General features: G+C 42.4%; 1 protein-coding gene across 2 annotated transcripts; it reads left to right on the forward strand.

Moving 5' to 3' along the window:
- Positions 1-308: 308 nt before the first annotated feature.
- kdm5bb (lysine demethylase 5Bb) lies at positions 309-17986 on the forward strand. 2 transcript variants are annotated; one of them, XM_030424034.1, is made up of 28 exons: positions 309-740; positions 2218-2295; positions 2770-2892; positions 2988-3158; positions 3642-3698; positions 4531-4686; positions 5181-5274; positions 5689-5810; positions 6727-6885; positions 7014-7133; positions 7226-7384; positions 8314-8495; positions 8640-8802; positions 8937-9056; positions 9708-9902; positions 11012-11193; positions 11381-11505; positions 11777-11927; positions 12063-12177; positions 12340-12695; positions 13428-13566; positions 13651-13830; positions 14350-14511; positions 15307-15792; positions 15885-15969; positions 16086-16294; positions 16386-16643; positions 17015-17986. In XM_030424034.1, exons 1-28 carry the CDS (start codon positions 588-590, stop codon positions 17150-17152), a joined length of 4638 nt encoding a protein of 1545 aa, XP_030279894.1. In that variant the 5' UTR covers positions 309-587; the 3' UTR covers positions 17153-17986. The 2 variants fall into 2 exon arrangements, with proteins under 2 accessions (XP_030279894.1, XP_030279895.1); XM_030424035.1 differs by lacking the exon at positions 3642-3698 and having other exon boundaries at positions 17015-17152.
- The last annotated feature ends 2929 nt before the right edge of the window (positions 17987-20915 follow it).

Here is a 20915-nt window from a genome sequence, read left to right on the forward strand (position 1 = left end):
AAAGGACCACTAAAGCTCAATCTACCATCGGTTAAACGGTAAATTAGGGTTAAACCCACATGTATAGTTTGAAGCTGTGAGGAGATTATAAACCCAACAATATGATGTCTTTATATAACATGGGGTGTAATTAATAAAAACTATACAACTGATTTATCGCACCATGACACGGACATAAATTGGTGCCACACCTCTGGTTGCTCGTGAGAAGTCGATGCAGCGCCAAACATCGTGGAAACTCATTAATCACACGCGCTTTCATAAGAAGTGCCCGGTGTCTAGTTTTTTGAGCGGACGTGCTCACTGCCTTGGAACATTCTCCTCACTGTGCATGGATGTGTGTGTGCGAGTGTATGTTTGTGTGTGTATGTGCGGACCGTGTGTGTGTGTGAGAGAGTGAGTGTGTGTATGTGTGTGTGTGTAAGCAGCCTCCTCTCGTGTTGATGACGACTGACTGCCACCGAGTCTGACGGTGAACAAACGGGATTTTGTTTGGTTTTTTAAAAAAAACAAAACACGGCGATACTTTTGAAGAAAACATCCGGTGACCTGTCCTCTCCGAGCCACCACCGGGTCGGTCCGAAACGATGAGCCTGCCTCGGCCGGACGAGTTCAAGCCTCCTCCGGAGTGCCCGGTCTTCGAGCCCAGCTGGGAAGAATTTAGAGATCCATATGCTTTCATCAATAAGATCCGTCCAATCGCCGAGAAAACTGGCATTTGCAAAGTCCGGCCGCCTCCGGTGAGTGTGATAGTCGACGATTAAACGCTGCACCGACACGGATGCTGAATTAGTCCACCGTTAAGACGGCTAGATGGACCGAGCGCTCGGGATTTAAAGGGACTGTTCAACATGGCGGATACACGGCTATATTCATTCTTTGTGCTGCCACAGCTAGCTAGCTCTCATGTGTGGGCATTAACGTCGCAAATGTGCTGTTTTTGGTCCACTTCGAGCTGGTTTGCAACAATATAGATGTCCCAGTTTATTAAAAGTGGGTTGTAGTCGTGGTTGACCGTGTGTCAACAAAGCCTCGGCGGTCCGGTCATTGAGCCTCTTAGCTAGCAGGCTAACGCTAACAGCTAACAGCTCACAAACCAACCTGTCATAATTTAGCACACGGCTTTGACATAGGTGGCTATGCGGAAGCCATTCGGCTGCGTAGAAGATGGTGATCATGACCATGTAGATAGACATGGATGTCAACACTTGAGCTTCAATTTTGTGTCCTTAGATGTCCTCAAACTCTTGCAGTTGGCATTAATTATGGATCGTTTATTGAAGAGCATCATGATGCAGTTGGGTCGCTCAGTGTGCTTGATTCTGTGTGATCCATCAGTTGACGGTCAACTTGTAGTGAATATGAGAAGAAGCGTGTGTTTTGTAGTGTTACGGGGCTGTGTGAATACATTTTCCCTTCAGTGATGTAAGAGAAATTGCCCCATGAATGGAACAACGAGCACACTGGGTTACTCAATTACAAAGACCACTGTTTTAGTTTAAATAAGGAGTTGGGACTTCTGAAGTTGTGGTTTGACCCGTCATGTTTCACATCGTTACAGAGATGGTGCACTTTTATTAAAATGAAAGTTTTCTTAAAGATGTGCCTCTGTTCATGTATGAGCCTGTGTTGTAGGGTGTTGTCCTCCATGTTGGCTTTGTGGTAAGCTGGGCTGGTGAGTGAGTCTTCCATCTGGCCATTTTGTGTGCCAGTGGGGGATGTGGGCTACTGACTTAGAACAAGAACTTTGGCCCCTTGATTGTATGTTGGGGTATTGTTATTGTGTATGCTAGGCTGTGCTTGTTATTGACACGAATATTGATCGATGTTGTGAGTTATAAGCCGAAAAGGATCACTGTGTTCTTTTCAGTGTCAGCAGGCCTCGCTTTTTCAAGGAAACTTGACTCTAACATCAGTTTAAAACCTGCAGTCGTGCAGTTAAATAGTCTTTTAGTTACGTGCCTAATTTCAGTTTAGTTAATTCACCATAATGGGTCTGAGAACGTCTCAAATGTCGGCACATTATCTGATAAAGCTTTTGTCAGAAGTGGGGCATCTTGGAAGGAATAAAAACAATAAATATGAAATATAAAAATGGCTTATAAATGCTATGATGATTTTTTTTTCTTATAACCTGCCAGCTACAGAAGGATCCAGTGGCTATATGCGTTATGATGACCTCCATGTGCCATTGTGTGTATTTTTGTTGCTGTTTAGGGTTGGCAGCCTCCGTTTGCTTGCGATGTCGACAAACTTCACTTTGTTCCTCGGATCCAGAGGCTCAATGAGCTGGAGGTGAGTTTTGTTTAGATTTTCCAACAGATTTATTTCACATTATCAATGTTTACTATAAGATTGTACATATAATCCCCACATTCTTACCTTGTTAATATGATTACTCTGTCTACACAGGGCACACTGCAATAATAGAGAGCACTGTTATTATTCCCTTTGTGATAGTGTTATGAAACAAAGGATAACTTTCTAATTTATACTTGGAAATGAAATGCATCGTTGGTAATTAATCCAAACATTTAAAAAATGAAACTGAACGTGCCTTTTATTTATTTATTTCTCAACAATAGCACACAATAGACCCTGTTCTTGGATACATATCAGCCTGTTCAAGTTATTTTTGGCTCCTATATTGTTTCCCCAGCGAATGTCTTAGTTTTTCCTTTAATACTTTGAATATCTTGTCCCTGTAGATTTTGTTACATTTAATTTATTTCTAGCTGAAGTTTTGTCTTTTCATATATTTCTTTCCAGGCACAGACCAGAGTCAAGCTCAACTTCTTGGACCAGATTGCCAAATTTTGGGATTTGCAGGGATGTCCCCTGAAGATTCCTCATGTGGAGCGGAAGATTTTGGATCTATATAAGCTAAATAAGGTTGATAATAGACATCACTGCACAACACTTTAATGTAATTTTTAGATATGCAATTCAACGACTCACAACATTCTCGTCACATGCTGTTGTTTCAGCTGGTAGCAGATGACGGTGGATTTGACTATGTCTGCCGAGACAGGAGATGGACCAAGATTGCACTACAAATGGGCTTCGCCCCTGGCAAAGCTGTCGGCTCACACCTGCGAGGGCATTATGAGAAAATCCTTTATCCCTACAATCTGTTTCAGAGTGGAGCAAACCTGCTGGTGAGTTGAACGCATGCATCATCATGACAGCACATGCACTCAATGAGAAGCTGTCATACACATGTGTCTCCCATCTGTCACCAAATTCCTAATAATGTTATCCTAACCATTTATCACTTCCCATTATTGAAAGTCAGATGTGAGGGGAATATAGAGAATGTTAAGACCAAAAACAGATAACTGGAAACAAATGCATTATTAGGATATGCATGTTCTGTGCTTGACTACAACGTTTTATGTTGTAATTTATTTGTAGCAAGCTTGTTTTTTTTCTGTTTTTGGGAGAAGTCTGTTGTCTGACTAATATACCCCGAGTGTATTTACTATCTGGTGTCTTGTCATGTCATTTTAAGAGTTTTTACACCCCAATATTCCATAATGTGATGCAAGAGAGCTTATCCAGGGGCATTGGATTGGTACTGTGTGACCTGTCGAACAGGTCACTGTAAATTGTTTAATTACCCAAGCTCTTTCTTGCCTCAGGCACCAGAGGCAGCTTCCAAACTGATGGGTTTGGAGGCTGATCCTGAACTTGAAAAGGTATGTTTGTGTCATGGTTGGAAGCCACTCTCAATTAACAAAATGCATGTTTATTTGTGGCTGGACTGTGTAATATATCTGCAGACGTAGTATGGTGAATTTAACCCTCCTTTGAACAGTTATTAGTTGGTTTTACAGCAAAATGATCCCCTTAGACAAGTGACTGAGGCCTTTATGTGTCCATGTGTCTTGGAACAAATGTAAAATACTTCCTTTTTGTTTCTGTGAGAGGCAGCAGTCAGCAATTAGAAGCTAAGTGTGTAATAGTTTGAATGTTATTGTAGATTTTCTCCTCTGTCCTTCTCAAGTGCTGCTGTAATTAATTGAACTCTAAAAATTACAAGCAACTCCTGCAAGATATATATCACCTGAACACCTTCTGTTCTCTGATTAAGCATGTCCTTCTTAGTTTCTGTGCTACCTGTTTGTGGCTACAAACTAACCACATCCTTCTTATAGCCTCTTCAGTCCTCTGGCTGTGCATTTTGAAAGTATGTTAATATATCAAGTACTGTCACTGAGTCCCAGTCTTTAAACCATACTTGGTGTCTTCTGATTCTTTAGAAGCTACCAAATGTGGTTGGAAATACATTGTCATGTGTTGTCCCTTATTTATTTTGTTACAGCCCATAAACTGAAATTTTAATCGAATAAGAGGATGATTTTTTAAAGATGAAAGCAGTGGTAGACTCACACTTCCTCTTTTGCACACGTAGACCATTTATATCAGATCGCCACATTTGCGCATACAGGTATTTCCAGTCACGCACACAAATGCTTTTTTATGGCCAGAGAGATATGGTTTCAACTGTCGTGTTGTGTTTTCTTTCAGTGCATTCAGAAGCCGGTCCAGCCGTTGGAGAGTCCAGTCAGTATGGAGAGCGTTGACACCAGGGAGCTCAAACTGCAGGACCAGGCTCAGAGGCAGGCTGTCCAGACGCCGGACAATTGCCCCAGTGCTCGAAGAGCCAAGCGCATGAAGTGTGAGGTAGGTGCTGTTGAGGTGCTCGCACACATCTGACTTGTCCACATATAAGGATATTTTTCTAAACCGATATTTTCCCAATCCATTTACAAAACAATGCTTTCCACGCGACCTTCCTTTGACAAAAAGTTAAACACCAGAGAAGAACTCTTTGAGTGTTTGTAGTACGATTATTCAATTAAACTTAAATGATACAAGAACTTACATGATGACATCATTTTATTATTTCCCAAAAGGTTAGTTTTTAAATCTGGGGTTTTGAAAAATCAGCTCTTGAAAAGGGATTTCAAAAAATATCACATTTAATGAATTGAAACGCTGTTTGACTGTGAATCTGAGACTGAAACACGATGGAAAAGGTTGGGTGTTTTTTAAATACAAGTTTCTTTAACGTCTGTAACGTGTGGACAAGCCCAAAATCATCCCAGGCATTAAAGACCTCATTCTTCACTGTTCTCTAAAGATGCCTTCAGTTTCACGTCTCACTTTTTCTGCAGGCTGCCTGTGTGAAGATTGAACCAGGTGAGCCCGGTGAGGCCAAGCCGAACCTGAGGCGGAGGATGGGCTCTTTTGTTGCCAAGCAAGAATCAGGTCAGGCTCCAGATCCCAAAGTGACACCCTAATGACATTTACAGTATTTACAGGAACACTTTACTTTAACCCTCCATGTTTAGCTTTTAATAAGCAGAATATAAACCTTTCATAAATGCTATTATGTAGCACAGAAAGATGTGTTCGATAAGGCATTTTAGACAACTATATCTACTTCTGTGAGCACCCACAAGTGGAAGCTGCAGTTACAAAGATGGTGAACCACAATGTTATAAAACACAGGTGTAAAAATATAAAATGTCCTCTTAAAGAAGTTGTAATTGTGGACCAGTGTTTAAGTATACTGCCTTGAAATGAAATGAATAGGGTTAAAGTCGAGTGTATTTACAGTAGAAGTTCTTTTGAAACAGTTACTTGGTAATGAGGTTCGTCATGTTTCCTGTTGTCTTGCAGATAAGCAAGAGATTCCCATTCCAGTGAAACAGGAACCTGTTGAATTTAAAGAACCAGTAATTGAAGCTGACAAATCCAAGTCACGGTACAAGAAATTCATCCCTCCAGTTCCTCCGAGTCCGGTAAGTTTAAAAAAAGAAAAAGAAAAAAAAGACGTTGGATGAGTCGTAGCTGCATAAGATCGCTTATGATAAAAAATTAATAGGCTCATCAGTTTAAAGCATCGTCAGAAGTCCAAGCTCAGCTTCAATCGCTTAACATTGAACTTGAAAAATTCAGTTTCTGTGTCTGCAGTTTATTGATAGGAACCAAATATTCTGCTATATTTACAAGAGGAGAGGAATAGAAAAGTTTCAAATATTGCATACCCAAAAAAAAAAGACACGCTATTGCATGCATCTTGCACAGTTCAGATTGCTATCCCATGTCAATAAAGCAGAGTGTAAATGCATCCAAGAAGCATTGAAGGCGGCGATGGTTTCAGATGCATCCTTGCCAGATGGTAAAAAGGTGTAAATGCATCTGTGTCCCCAAGAGACAAACATAATCTTTAAACCTCCCAAAGTACAACTGGCAGGAAGAAGTCGCTGATTTTCTCAATAAATCCATGTTCTGTCCCCTCTGTCCTTGAGGTAACGGCAGCTTAAGTTACACAAACATGACACTGAAATGAGCAGTTTGTTCTCTGGCTCATTAAAGCAACAAGGAAAAAACGGCTCCAGGGAATCACTACAGACACGATCAAGCACAAGCCGATCCGGCCAAAAGAGAAGCATAAGTGTGGCTAAGTGTACATGAAAGTGTCAGACATCTAGATATTAGAAATGACAAGCGTAAATGGAGCCTTTCGCATTTGTAAGAACTCTTGATATATGTAATAAATTTGGTGTGAGATGATAACAGGTGCCAGGAAGAAAAGGCTCGGTGTAGAGGAGTGATTTACAGATGTCACTTTTCATTCCTGTGTTGAAGCTGCTTTAAGTCAGTAGTCATGGTTCTGCCACAGCCTCATCACAAACTCCTCCCTCTGTTCTCCAGGTGGATCTGGTCGTGTGTCTGGTGTGTAACAGTGGGGGAGAGGAAGACCGTCTGTTGCTGTGTGACGGCTGTGACGACAGCTACCACACCTTCTGCCTGATCCCTCCTCTCCACGATGTTCCCAAAGGAGACTGGAGGTGTCCCAAGTGTCTGGCTCAGGTGAGAATAAACTGCCAAGTCTGATTAACGCGATGCAAATGGACTCTTGGCTGAATGCGCTGTGTAAGCCATCGAAACAGCGAGTCCTCCTTGTACTCATCCTTTCTTTTTTCCATCTCCCCTTTTAGGAATGCAACAAACCTCACGAGGCATTCGGCTTTGAACAAGCGTACAGGGATTATTCTCTGCGTGCATTTGGGCAAATGGCTGATGCATTCAAATCAGATTACTTCAACATGCCAGTTCATGTGAGTTGAAGAGGTTGCAAAATAAACCAGTCAGTGTCTCCTGCTGTGAAGACTTTCAAATTTGAATGTCTCTCTTCGTGGGTTCGTTACAGATGGTACCCACAGAGCTGGTGGAGAAAGAATTCTGGCGTTTGGTGGGAGCCATTGAAGAGGATGTCACCGTAGAATACGGAGCAGATATCGCTTCAAAGGAATTTGGGAGTGGATTCCCCATTCCCAATGGAAAATTTAAGGTTTCCCCTGCTGATGAGGTGGGGCCCTGAAACAACCCACCCCAAAGCCTTTGACATAGAATATCTGTGGAATCGAAATGTGGCCAGAATATCTGCATGTGATGTTTTTGTGACTGATTGTGCTGAAGTTTTTTTTTTTAATATCCTTTTTAGTCGGCGCCATCTGACCAACAGTAATTAGCAAGCTCATCATTTAATAACGGGCGAGTGAGGATTTAAACAAAAAAATAATTAAATGAACTTGAAACAGGACCCGTGTCCACATAACATTTCATTTTAGCAGAAAAGTGCAGGCAGTGTGCTTGGGAGGGCTGGGTGGGTTGACCAAAAAAAAAAAAAAGCTTTCTGTTTCTGTGTGATAAAGCTCGGATAGACAGACACAGCCAGAACAAGCTTCTCCTCCATCCAGGGTGACGGGCAACAAGTCCTGCCCCATCTAATACATGATTGATTGCCTAAAAAAGAGTGATGGTGACAACTCCGGCACCTTTCTTAACGATATTTGGAGATTTTCAACAAGAAGCGCTACGAGGAAGCCGCACAAAAAAGGGGGAGGGTGCTTAAAAAGAAGGCGCTATTTTCAATTGGTTAAGCCCTGTATTCACTTATCCAGGTCCAGATCACATGTATTATTCAAATCGTGAGGAATTTTAATTAGATATTGCTGGGAAGTATTAAAAATGTGACGTGATACTAAATTATCCTAGGCCATATCGTCCTTATTGGTTTTTCATTATATTTTCATGGTATGGTCATGAAATGGATATTAAATTGCGTTCTATGTGGTATTAAAAAGTCTTAACATTTAACACGGTGGCACCCGCCCTGTGTAGCAGCAGTATCTTTCTCTGTCGAATGATATCAGTCTAATGAAGCATTAAGTGGTATGAACAGTATATTGCACAGTAACTGCTGCTTTATTAAACTCTAAATCGTCTGTCTTGCAGAAATACCTCAAGTGTGGCTGGAACCTGAACAACCTTGCGATGATGAAACCGTCTGTACTGACTCATGTGACGGCTGACATTTGTGGGATGACGCTGCCGTGGCTCTATGTCGGCATGTGTTTCTCCTCCTTCTGCTGGCACATTGAGGATCACTGGAGCTACTCTATCAACTACCTGCACTGGTACTTAAGTAGAAAAGCTACTGCAGCTCTGCTACGCTCGGGGCTTTCCTTGAGGAGAGCAAACAGATTGTTTACTGTGGCTTGTGATGGTAAACATCAGATATTTCATTCTAAAACTTGTTATGTTATCTTATTCTCTATAAGGGGGGAACCAAAAACCTGGTATGGAGCTCCCGGATTTGCTGCGGAACAGCTGGAGGAAGTGATGAGGAAACTGGCCCCAGAGCTGTTTGAGTCTCAGCCGGACCTGCTGCACCAGCTGGTCACCATCATGAACCCCAACACCCTGATGGCCTACGGAGTCCCTGTACGTATTTGTGTGGCTTTATTCACATGCACTGATGCTGATCTGCAGTAATGCACGGCTGATTTTTTTCCTGAACAAGCAGCTGGTCTTTGAAAAGGGAACATAAATCATCTTTTGTCTCTGCTGTCCTTCAGATTTACCGAACGAACCAGTGTGCTGGCGAGTTTGTCATCACATTTCCAAGAGCCTACCACAGCGGCTTCAATCAGGGCTTCAACTTCGCTGAGGCAGTCAACTTCTGCACTGTGGACTGGGTATGTACCGTTCTGTGTTGTTCCTATACAAACATATTTTGCTGTACAAGTAATTAAAATACAGGTCAAGTAGGGTTTAACTAACAATTATTATCATTATGGTTTGATCTGCGCAAATTAGGTCATTTAGTCCATAAAATGGCAAAGTGTGAAAAATAGTCATCACAATTTCCCAGAGCACAAAAGTACATCTTCACGTGTCTTTTTTTTGTCCAACCAATAGTCCAAAATCTGAAGATTCTTCATTAACTATCATTATTTACTATATTCATTTACTGCCATAAATGACAACAAATAACTGGACCCAGCATCTTTTGAATAACCAATCAACTAATGAATTAACTGACTAATCAATGCAGTTCTGTCCTCAATGAAATGGCAGCCTTTGTAAAAGGCAGAGAACTCATTTTCAATTCTTCACTGTTAATGATTTTAAAACAGTTCTTCAGAAAGAAGCAATGAATAATTGATGTTAACACAAAAGTGCTCGTGTGAGTTTTTGTCATTGGTTAATGTTCAGTTGAATTACTTATTAAGATTATTGCAGATTCATTTTTGGTGAGATTCATGTGTGTTATGTTGTACTTTCTGTGGATTCAACACAATATAAACTGACCTTGCAACCTATTTTTTTCCTCTTTATATCTTCAGATGCCTCTTGGCAGGCAGTGCATTGACCACTACCGCATGCTGCACCGGTACAATGTGTTCTCCCACGATGAGATGGTGTGCAACATGGCCTCGAAAGCAGACACACTCGATGTGGTCCTGGCCTCAGCTGTCCACAAGGACATGGTTGCCATGATCCGAGATGAGCAGAATATGAGAGACAAAGTGAAGAAGATGGTAGGATAGTCCTCATTAACATATCAAGACAACATTATACTGTTTATTATGTTGATTTTTTTCCATTGTGGAAATACTGATTCTATCAGAGTTGTTGAACAGGTGTATTGATGAAGCACTGGATTTTTACTTAGGTTTCGTCGCACTTAGAGTAACGGGCAGAGTTGTCATCACCTCGAGTAAACTTCAAGTTATGGTCACATGGTTCTCCTCAATGGTCTCTACTGTTAAAAAGTGCAGGAAAAAGAACTGCTAACATCACATTATCAATACTACAGTCTTTGAAAACTGAGCCTCGGGGCCTGTTTTCTCTTTTCTCTATATAAAGATGCTTCTATTGAGGCAAAATAGCCATTTTACACATGAGAAACCACCCCACCAACAGCCCTGGTGTGTTAGAAATCTCTCCATTGTTCACAACTGAAAACATAAATAAAATTCCAACAAGTAAGTGATGAGGATCAATGAGATCGGGGAAGGGGGCACGATCTTTTCTGGTCTCTATAGGATGTTAATTAATTTAATTATTGCTTCTGCAAAGGAGGAATGTCTTATTTCCAGGTTTAAAGAATACACTTTTCCCCAGCTGTGCTACAAAACTCATTTTAAGACCTTGTTCGTCTCCTGAAATCCAGATCCTGGAGTCAGATGAGATTTAATTTTTTTCAAAGCTTTTAGAAGTTGCATTTCCAAAATTCTTCCAGATAAGAGCAATCCAGAGCATATGAAGTAAATCACCATCACAGCTTCTACATCTCTGGCAATCGGGAGAGGCATTATGTCGTATTTACTGCTATGCTAGTCTTTGTGGACTGTAATAAGTTCTATTAAAGATTAGCCCCTGGGCCCGTTTTAATACCTGGTTTCAGTACCCATCCCCTCTTGCACCTGGCCTAAATATAAACAGGATGTGCACACAACTACCTTTCTGCAAAACTAAATTTTTTCTCAGTCTGTAAATATAATGTGTCACTTTATGAGTATTTTTTTTCTTTACAGTAATTCCATGTTAAGTACTGCGTAAAGTGTTCCTTCAAGCAGACACACTTGCCGTGTTCACTCTCCTTGGATTTGTTTTTAACACCTTCGTTGTTGTTCCACACGCTCAGGGGGTGTTACACCGCAAGGAGGCAAAATACGATCACCTCCAGGATGACGAGCGGCAGTGTGCCAAGTGCAGAACCACCTGCTACCTGTCTGCCATCACCTGTCCCTGCAGCCCAGGAGTACTCGTCTGTCTGCATCACATCAGTGACCTCTGCTCCTGCCCTGTCGACAACTACACACTGAAGTAAGTCCCACTGGAGCTGATTATGAGACAATACACGGATCAGAGTACACTGAATCTGTGACATGCGTGAATATAATGACTATACGACTGTTGAGATATATTTAATCACTGAACAAGCTGGACCTGATCCTGGATCATTACAGAGTACCTCTATAACTTGTGCTCTATGTTCTGTGTGCTCCTGCAGTTTCAGATACACACTGGACCACCTGTTCCCCATGATGAATGCTGTGAAGGAGAGAGCTGAACTGTATGATGATTGGGCCTCCCTCGTGACACAGACTCTAGAGGCCAAACTGGAAAAGAAGAAAGGTAAACAGCACGAGCAAATGAGAAAACAAAGCGGTAAAGCACCCGACAAGCCAATAATACCCATCACAAAAACAGTGTAGCTGGGAGGGATGAACAACTCTGTCAGCTGTGCTGTCTACGTACACTGAGCGCGCTCAAACCTCTCACTGCTCTGACTCTTGAGGTTTCCAAATGGCACAGCTTGGGCTCTGGGCTAAAATGATGAAAATCAAGTAGATGCAGGTGTGAATTTATTTAAATCGTTAATGTTTCGTCATGTGTCTCTCCTCAGGCCTGCCAGTGTTTCGCTCCCTTCTTTCTGAATCCGAGACCAGGCTGTTCCCCGACAACGACCTGCTGCGTCGACTACGTCTGGTCACACAGGATGCAGAGAAGTGCTCCTCAGTGGCACAGCAGCTATTAAATGGCAAAAGGCAGACCAGGTACGGCTAACACACTCCACTATATCAAGTTATAGATTAGCTGTCTTCACATTCCCTTATGTTTCCTCAAGTCAGAAAAGAGCATTAGTTCTTAATTGGGTTCAGTACTTTGATTCATCGGGCTCTGTCTCCTAGGTATCGGTGTGGTAATGGGAAATCATGCAGCCAGCTGACTGTGGAGGAGTTGAGTTCATTTGTGAGGCAGCTGTATAACCTCCCCTGCAGTCTCCCTCAAGCCCCTATGTTGAAGGTAAGCTTCAGCAGGATTACAGCAAGCAAAACCATTTTCAGTGTTCATACGGACACCTGACATAGTTTGCTGTGGCATATGATGAATATGATTTTGATTAACACAGACATCAAGTATGTTAAAGCATCAGTTTTGACTCTTTTGAATGATGTCTTTCTTCAGGAGCTCTTGAATCGCATCGAAGACTTCCAGCAGCACAGCGAGAAGGTCCTGGCAGACGACGTTCCCAGCGTCGCCGAGATCCAGAGCCTGTTAGACGTGAGCTTCGACTTTGACGTGGAGCTGCCCGAGCTGCCCCGTCTGAGAGTGAGGCTGGAACAGGCGCGCTGGCTGGAGGGAGTGCAGCAGGCCAGCGCTCAGCCTGCCTCGCTGACTCTGGAGACCATGAGGAGGCTCATCGACCAGGGAGTGGGCCTGGTGCCTCATCCGTCCGTGGAAAAAGCCATGGCGCGCCTGCAGGAGCTGCTCACTGTGTCCGAGCACTGGGAGGACAAAGCGAGCAGCCTCCTTAAAGCCAGGTGAGGGCAGCACCGACCCACCGTGATGCTGGCGTCCGAGCCACGGGGGGAAAAAACATCCAGGAGGATGTAGGGATAGGTGACTTTAATCCCAAAACATTTCTGTAATGTTTAACACTATATCGAGGTATTTGCACTGATTTTAAGTGAATAAATGTAATATTAAATCAGTGCTCCTGATTTTGCTTCATTTTAATTACAGCTAGTGCAAAATGCTGCTGCTAGAATATTCAACAAGATCAACAAAAAGTGAGCATCATGTTTAGTTCCGCCCTCATTCCATTGGTTCTCAGTGCTGTTCAGTTTTAACTGTCACAAGTGCTTTTCAAAGGCTTTAATGGCATGGCTGTCAGGAATTTGCATCTCTTCTCGCGACTTCAGGAAAAAACTAATTTCAAGGCAAATTTCTACATTTTTCAAAAAGTATTCTGTTCCTCCACTATGCTCAGTGCACTGCAGCTTTGAATTTTGTGTTTCATGGTACTAAATTACTGTTTTTAAATGCCCAAGATGTTCTTTTCTGTGTAAAACGTCAATTTTAGACTCTGTGTTTACAGGATGTTTTGAACAAGTGTTGGTTGGAAAAAATGATTCTTGAAAGCTTTCCACGAAGATGTCCAAAGAAAAAATGTCATGGCAGTTCTTGTTCTACTGAGTTATTAATCTGATGGAGGTATTGTGTCCAGGCGTATTACCTGCTGTACATCATGTGTGTTTTACTGCCCACCACAGACCTCCACACTCCATAGAGACTCTTAGTGCTGCTGCTGAGAAGGCATCTGGCATCCCCGCTTACCTCCCCAACTGTCTTCTCCTGAAAGACACCATCAGAAAAGCCCGAGAGTGGCTTCAAGAAGCCGAGGAGCTTCAGGTGAGGACACATTTTATTCCTTTTTTTTCCTCTGTTTGGGTTAATGTGAGTATGATTGTAATAATGAATACCTTCTTATTTCAGGCCAGCGGTGGCAAACTGATGATTAACAGCCTGTCTGACATGGTGCTGCGAGGACAAGCCATCCAAGTCCACCTGGAGCCTTTAGACAGGCTGGAGACTTTGATGGTGGAAGTGCAAGAATGGAAAGAATCTGCAGCTACAACTTTCCTCCAGAAAGACTCAACCCTTGCCTTACTGGAGGTAACATCCAGCATCCCGATTTCAAATGAATAACAGTTCACAAGGTCATAAAGATGAGCTCACTTACTCCTCATGTCATGTCGACTGGATCTTATTGCATTACAGCTGCTTCTGGGTTTTAGCACCCACTGGAAGTCCTTCAGAGGCCGAATGTTGCTCTTCAGCTGCCACATCATTTTTCTTTTTTCACATGAATAGTCAAAACACATTTGCAGCTTGTTTAGTTGTAACAGATGCATCATAGCTGTACTTCAACTTCCTCTTTGATTAGCTGTTGTTATACTCTTACATGATCTGTATTCATGATAATTTTACAAGACGACATTGTGATAATAAAAGGATCTGACGAGCAGCGCAGCACCTTGAGAATAGCTGCCTGGTTACTACATCTAAACAGATTAATATGTAAGTAAGAACTAGAAAGTCACGTGTCCGACTGTAACCACACAGCAATTTATCTTTAAAGAGATCCGGAGAGGAACAAGATGGAGGTTTATAGAAACTGTCTCTTCTTCACAGGTCCTGTGTCCAAGATGTGAAGTTGGAAACGTAGGCTCTCCGAAGAGGAAGGCCAAGAAAGGGAAAGAATCACCTAAAAGTAACAAAAAGAAGACACCCAGGCTTAACACGCTCGGTGATGTGGAAAAAGCGCTTTCAGAGACCAAGGATTCTACCTCTGCAGTAAGTGTCGTATGCAAAGATAAATATATTACACTGTGTCCCAACAGCCTGCAAGCGTCAGACGCTCATTGTCCACATCGAATCTGTCAAGTTTGCTTTCCGTAATGTAATTTAAACAGACCACGTGCCTGTCAGCTGTGCAGTGGAGATCAAACTGGAGACATAACAAACTCATCCATCCTTAAATTCAGTGGTTAAGATGGTTCATACCTTTTTATAAACACATTTTATTCTGCGTTATTTAAAAGTTTCTCTACTGAAGGTGACATACTGTACAGCCAACAGGAAGATGTTACGTTTTCTTTCTGAAACTTCCAGCTCCCCGGCAATTTACCTTGTGCCAGCTGGCTCCTTATTTAGGTTTTTGTACTTTAGGAGACAATAATGCGTAGATGACTCCTCATACAAACTTTCTGAACCAACCGGTTCTCATCCAAGTTGCACTTTCAACATGAGCGACTGGGACAGAAATAGAAACAGGTTGTCAGACACAGGAACGGCATGTAGCAGGAGTCATTAACAATCACCACACTTAAAACAGACAAACAACAAAACCATTTAGTAACTATGCTGCCTAATCACTCATGCTAGATGCACAAAAATCGAGGAAAAATAACCAAATAAACATGATCTGAGTCAACGATATCAAACGAGACTGCCCAATGGAATCAAGGTGTGACACTCGCTCGCGTCGCTCGCAGTTAACACACAGTGTTAGAGTTTGTTGGAGTCGATGGGACTAATAAACTCTCTCTTCAGGCGGTGCTCTAACTCACTCTGTGTCTTATTCACCAGATGGCAACTCTGGAGGAGCTGCGGATGAGGGAGATGGAGGCTTTCACTAACTTCAGGGCAGCAAATGAGTCAAAGCTCCTTCCCACAGCCGACTGCATGGACCTGAGGGTGTGCGTCTGTCAGAAGGCGCCCATGGGTGCGATGCTACAGTGTGAACTCTGCAGGGACGCCTTCCACAGTGTTTGTGTCAGAGACCCGTTGGACTTGTGCGAAACACAGCCGTGGCTCTGTCCGCAGTGCCAGCGATCAGAAAAGCCCCCGTTGAACAAAGTCCTCTCTCTGCTGGAGTCTCTGCAGCACATAGGGGTGCGCTTGCCAGAGGGCGATGCTCTGCACTATCTGGTTGAGAGGACACTTAACTGGCAGCAGCGAGCACAGGAGATCTCACAGTCTTGTAACCTACCTGAGCTGGAAGAGAGACCAGGAACTCCTCCCACCCTCACACGCTGGGCGTCCGGCAGCAACGAAACTCAGAACAACACTCAGGTCGCTCTTCATCTCCTTCTGCCACCGTTTGTTGCAGCTGTAAAAGTTTTGTTTACAAGTGTTAAGTTTGGGATTTGATGTTTTGGATACAGGCTCCATGTTTGACTCCAGAGTGGAATAGGATAAGCCATGCTCAGACCGTCTTCTACACAGAGCAGAGATGCATCCCACTGCAGGGTCAGTGTAGTCTTATTCTGAGATTCTAGATCATAAATAAAGTTTACTTATAAAGCTTGAAAGCAATGAGTCACAGTCAGTCGGGTTTATGTTCTCGGTATTGTTCTGTGTGACAGGCCTGAGTCAGGATCTGGAGGAGCTGATGGTGGAGGGGCTCCTGCTGCAGGTGTCTCTGCCGGAGGTACAGTGCCTCTACCACGTGTTATTGGACAGAGCCAGCAGCCAGGAAACAGACAGGTGCATGTCGCCAACAGAGGACGAGTCCACAGACTGTGACAAACACATGCAGTTCAACTCTCAGGGAAACAATCTGCAGCTGAACCAGGTACAAAATCTCAGCAACAAACAAACTGAGTAAAACGCATCACAAAACTGCATCAACATCAGTTTTAATTTGTGTTGCATTTTATTTTCAGGATGGCGTCAATGGTGTGAGGGAAACTGTGATTGGCTCAGAAAAGAAAACGAAGCGTCACATGGAGAAGGAAGGTTTAGAAGCAGAGCGCAGAGCGAAGGACAAAAAGCACTCCCACAAAAGACAGAAGATGAATAAGAAGAACCTGCAGCGCAGAACCTCCAGCTCTCCTCGCTCGGATTTCTCTCAGTCTGACGACTCTGATGAGGAAATGGCCGTGTGTCCAGCAGAGAGGTGTCAGCTACCTGAAGGAGATGAGGTGAGGAAAACACTTGTAAATTATTAAACATACAGTTTCAGCAAAGGCCAGTTACTTTTCACTTTAGGACGCCATTATATAAATGTAAAATATAGACAATGAATATTGGGTAACATTCATCAAGTTTAGCAAAAGAGAAATTTGGACTCTATCAATATGAACCGCTCGCCACCAAACTGCAAACAGACGCTGATAGAGACGAGCTGGTGGACTTATGGGAGCGTAGTTTAAATAAAAAGCCAACAAGTTTGTCTTGTTAACATTTAAAGTTGTGTCAGTGTTGTGTTGCTCCCCCCAAGTTGCCCTGATGCAGGTTAAATGTTAGCAATATTAAGTATGAATGTCATTAATAACTTAGGTGTGTCTTTCAGGTGGATTGGGTCCAGTGTGACGGCAGCTGTAACCAGTGGTTCCACCAAGTCTGCGTCGGCGTTACGGCCGAGATGGCGGAGAAGGAGGACTACATTTGTGTCAGGTGTACACTGAACGATGGACACATGAGAAAATGAAGAGAAAGATTTTTGTTTTTTCCCTGAAGAATGGCTGAAGAGTCGCCAGTCCGTTTGTTGGAGCCACCAGTCTGGATGTGTCACTGATCCTGTCCCCCCCCCCCCCCCCGTTCACCCCCCGTCCCGTCTGTCCGACCCTTTTGTAACAACGGTGCTATCTCCTCTTTGACTTGTTGTCCAGAACTATAATGTTTAGTTATTTTTTTGTATTTTTACATATATATATTATATATATATTTCTTTCTTCTTTTAATGAATTGTTTGTGGTTGTCAAAATGAAAAAAAAAAAAAAACGAAAAAAAACAACACAGGATGTAAAGTGTGCATGGGATTCCATTACATCGGCAAAAGGGAGTCTTACAACATGAGGCGCCCAGTACAGAGGGTTAATCGAGGGTTAATATTATCTTCTCTGGGACCTCCTTGCATGTTAAAACCAGAGAGCGACAGAAGTTTTTCATCCTCTATCCCCCGCCCCAAAAAATGACTCTTACAATTCTTTGAAATTCAGTGTTTAGTACATGCATCTTAATATAATTATTCCCTTTTTTTTTTGTAGAATAGGTTTATTTATCTGAGCAATAATGTTTGTCTGACTTGACCTAAATGGCTTGATCTCGGCTGAGTTGTGTTGGTGCTTTAGCGATGGTTTGATGTACAGAGAGCTACGCAGATGGGTGGATTACAGCTGTGGAGTGGCGATGCAGCGGGACACTGCTGACGTGAAACATCACAGGGTGTAACCCGGCAGAGGACGCAGAGGGGGAAGGACTCGGGGTAGCTGAAGATGTTACAAGTTTATATTGTGGAATAAAGCCCTTTTGTTCTATGAAAGAGAAGTCTCGTCCTTTCAACACTAGATGTCCTCGTAAACACGATTTAAAAGGGGGAAACCATTCAGAGTTTAGCACTTTTATTCCTCCTTAAAATGTACATTTACTCCCATTAAGCCTAATGTCTTTGTTTATGATGATAAGTGTCGACCATAAAGGGGAGACATGATTTCCTAGCAGAGAGGTTTTTTTTTTTGTTTTTCTTCCTGTTGGTGTTAATAGATTGGCGGTAGCAAGAGACTAATGTGATGGAAATAATATTAAAAACCACTCAGGCAAAACCTAATTTCACAAAATCAGTTTGAGGCTTCAAGTTCAGTGTGACTGATTGTCTTCCTCAGCTTTTCACAAGAGGATTTCACAGCTTTCTAACCACGAATTAATGACTTCAAACGCCATAAACATCACCAAGTTTTCTATTTATCCACTCTGAATAAACATTAACGCATATTTATGTATATTAAGGATGCACTGATAGTTTAAACAAGAATTTAGCTTACTGCTTATGTTGATAAGGTCTAGTTTATTTTATTTATTCCCCTTTTGTTGGTTAATGAAGTAACCTTTCAAGCTGCTCTAAGTGTTGTAACTTCCTGTCTGTTTTGCAGTCGGCAGTCCGCTCCCTCCTCTCTACGTCACGACACGTACTGGGAGCAGTAATGTCCTGATATAGCATCGACATAGCTCATTCACAAGCAGTCTTTATGAAATTACCTGTCCTGATTGGATTAAGTTGGCAGGGATGGCAGAATTTTTTATTTTCTCTTTTCTCTACACGAGCAGAGGGAGGACGGACATGAGCTGCTGACCAACCACTCTAACAGTGAGTGATGTTGGAATAAAGAGCTATTTTATGTTCAACAGCTGCTTTAATATAACCTTCCACATGAAAAAAGGAAAAAAGATGCTGTTTATAAAGCTGTTTGTCTGTTTTACAGCTACCTACACAACAAGAAGATATTTTTAGTGCTTATATAACCTTGTAGATTGATGGCAGGGATGTCAGGAGCCAGTGGCTGAAGACGTACATCAACAAGTCTGAAATATTACTCGTATTCTTGCAGTTATGTTTAATGCATTATCAGTTGGTGTTCAATCAAAGAGGTTTCTGTTGCTCCAGATCTTCAGGCTAAATAACTCCCATCTCCTGCTCTGTTCTCCTCCTCTCCAAACCTCGACCTGCTGCACAGTTTTGTGTTTCTTGTCCGTATATCAGGGTTTTCATTACCCCGTTTGTGATCAGATGGTCCTATCGACTACAAAAATGCAGCTGAAAGGTCCAGATATTCATTTTAGTCACTTCCATCCTTGGACACAACACACAAACATCGTCGACAGCCATGTTGTCAAGGAGGTGAATAATGAAACTGAATGTAAGGATGAAGGGGGGGAGGCTGATGCCAGCAGGTCCTGCCAGAAGGAGATCCATTAGTGAGTGACCATGAAGCATCGACGGCAGGTGTGAAAAATACATCACATGAACTATGCGGGCTGTTAATGAACAGCTATGACGGCCGCTGAGTGCTGAAGAGATGCAGGATAAAACACTACCAGCTGCAGAAGAGGTTGGATTTCTGATGTGTCTGTATGGGCCTGTAGGTAATGTTTATCAGAAATGACACCAGCAGTCGTCATGAACAGACCAGAGGCAGCCAGTTGACTTTACAGTGAGGCATTCAAGTGTCACAGATGAGTATTATAATCTCATTCCGCCCAAACAAACTCAGAAGTGTCTTTGAGATTGAAATAAATCCAATGAAAGCCTTCAACAGATCATAGCTACAAAATAAAACATGTAAGGTGCTTTCATAAAAAGGAAACAATAAATCTCCTGTTACATAATCAAAAACCACATTCATAATTTATTATAATCTATTGCACGTTTCCTTTATGTGGAGTCTGCTTGTCTGACATCAGAGTGTGGAGCTCAGAAAATAAAACAGCTAGTGTGGTTCTGAGTGTGAAGACAAATTAAATTCCTTTACAGGAAGCTGCTGCCAAACCACAGAGTCCCTGAAAGGACGAGATACATGCAGACGACTCAGCAGTATTGAATGTCTCCTCCAGCAGACTGGATCAACACTGTGCAGCATCTGTTCATCAAAGCCCTGACGCACAAACTGTATCCAGTGACCATTTTAACCTCTTTAAACAGATGAATGTGAGTTCTCATTTGCATTTCAGCATCACAGTCCACCTGCAGTGAAGGTGCATGTAGCTCTGATACTCTGACAGCGTAAACTCAGCTCCTGATCTGCTCCTCGCTGAGGGGGGAGCCAAACACCAGCAGAGCCAGAGGAGGAAGAAGAGGAAGGGATCAACACGGAGGAAGCTATGACTGCTGAGACGCCTTAAAAATGCTGCCACACGCTAAACGCTGACTGTGGTGATTTCAGTGTATGGTAAATGGTGTGACGGTAAAAAACATAACCGAAATACAATTCTGGGCAAAAAAATGCTGAAGTAGAGAAAGATAAAGAACGGTTGCAACAGTTTTTTTTTTAAGTTAAGTTATAAAAAATCCAGACTCAGAATCTTTCTATTTACAATATTAATGTGGTAATAATATATTTTTGTTTCTCCATAACTGAACAAACAAGCTGTTCTCAGAGGAAGATAGAGAGGTGGCAGGGTCCGCCACATATAAACGTAAGTAAAACAGAATGACATTGTATTGTCCTTTATGGTCAGTTTGTGGATTCAGTCATGAAGCATAATGAGTTTTGTTTATTTAGTTGGTTGAGGCGTATAAAAGATCTTTCTCTTCTAATTAAAATGTCTTCACAGAAACTACAGAATGCACCTTTAACTAAAGTCATACTAGCAGGACACAGTAGTAAAAAGCACAGATGAAAACAATAATCGTAATTAGATATAATTCCGTTTAGCTGCTTCAGTTCCCTCATTTGGCTCAGTGTCACTCTGTCATG

The sequence above is a fragment of the Sparus aurata genome, chromosome 7 (genome assembly GCF_900880675.1).
Source record: "Sparus aurata chromosome 7, fSpaAur1.1, whole genome shotgun sequence".
NCBI classification, from domain to species: Eukaryota; Metazoa; Chordata; class Actinopteri; order Spariformes; family Sparidae; genus Sparus; species Sparus aurata.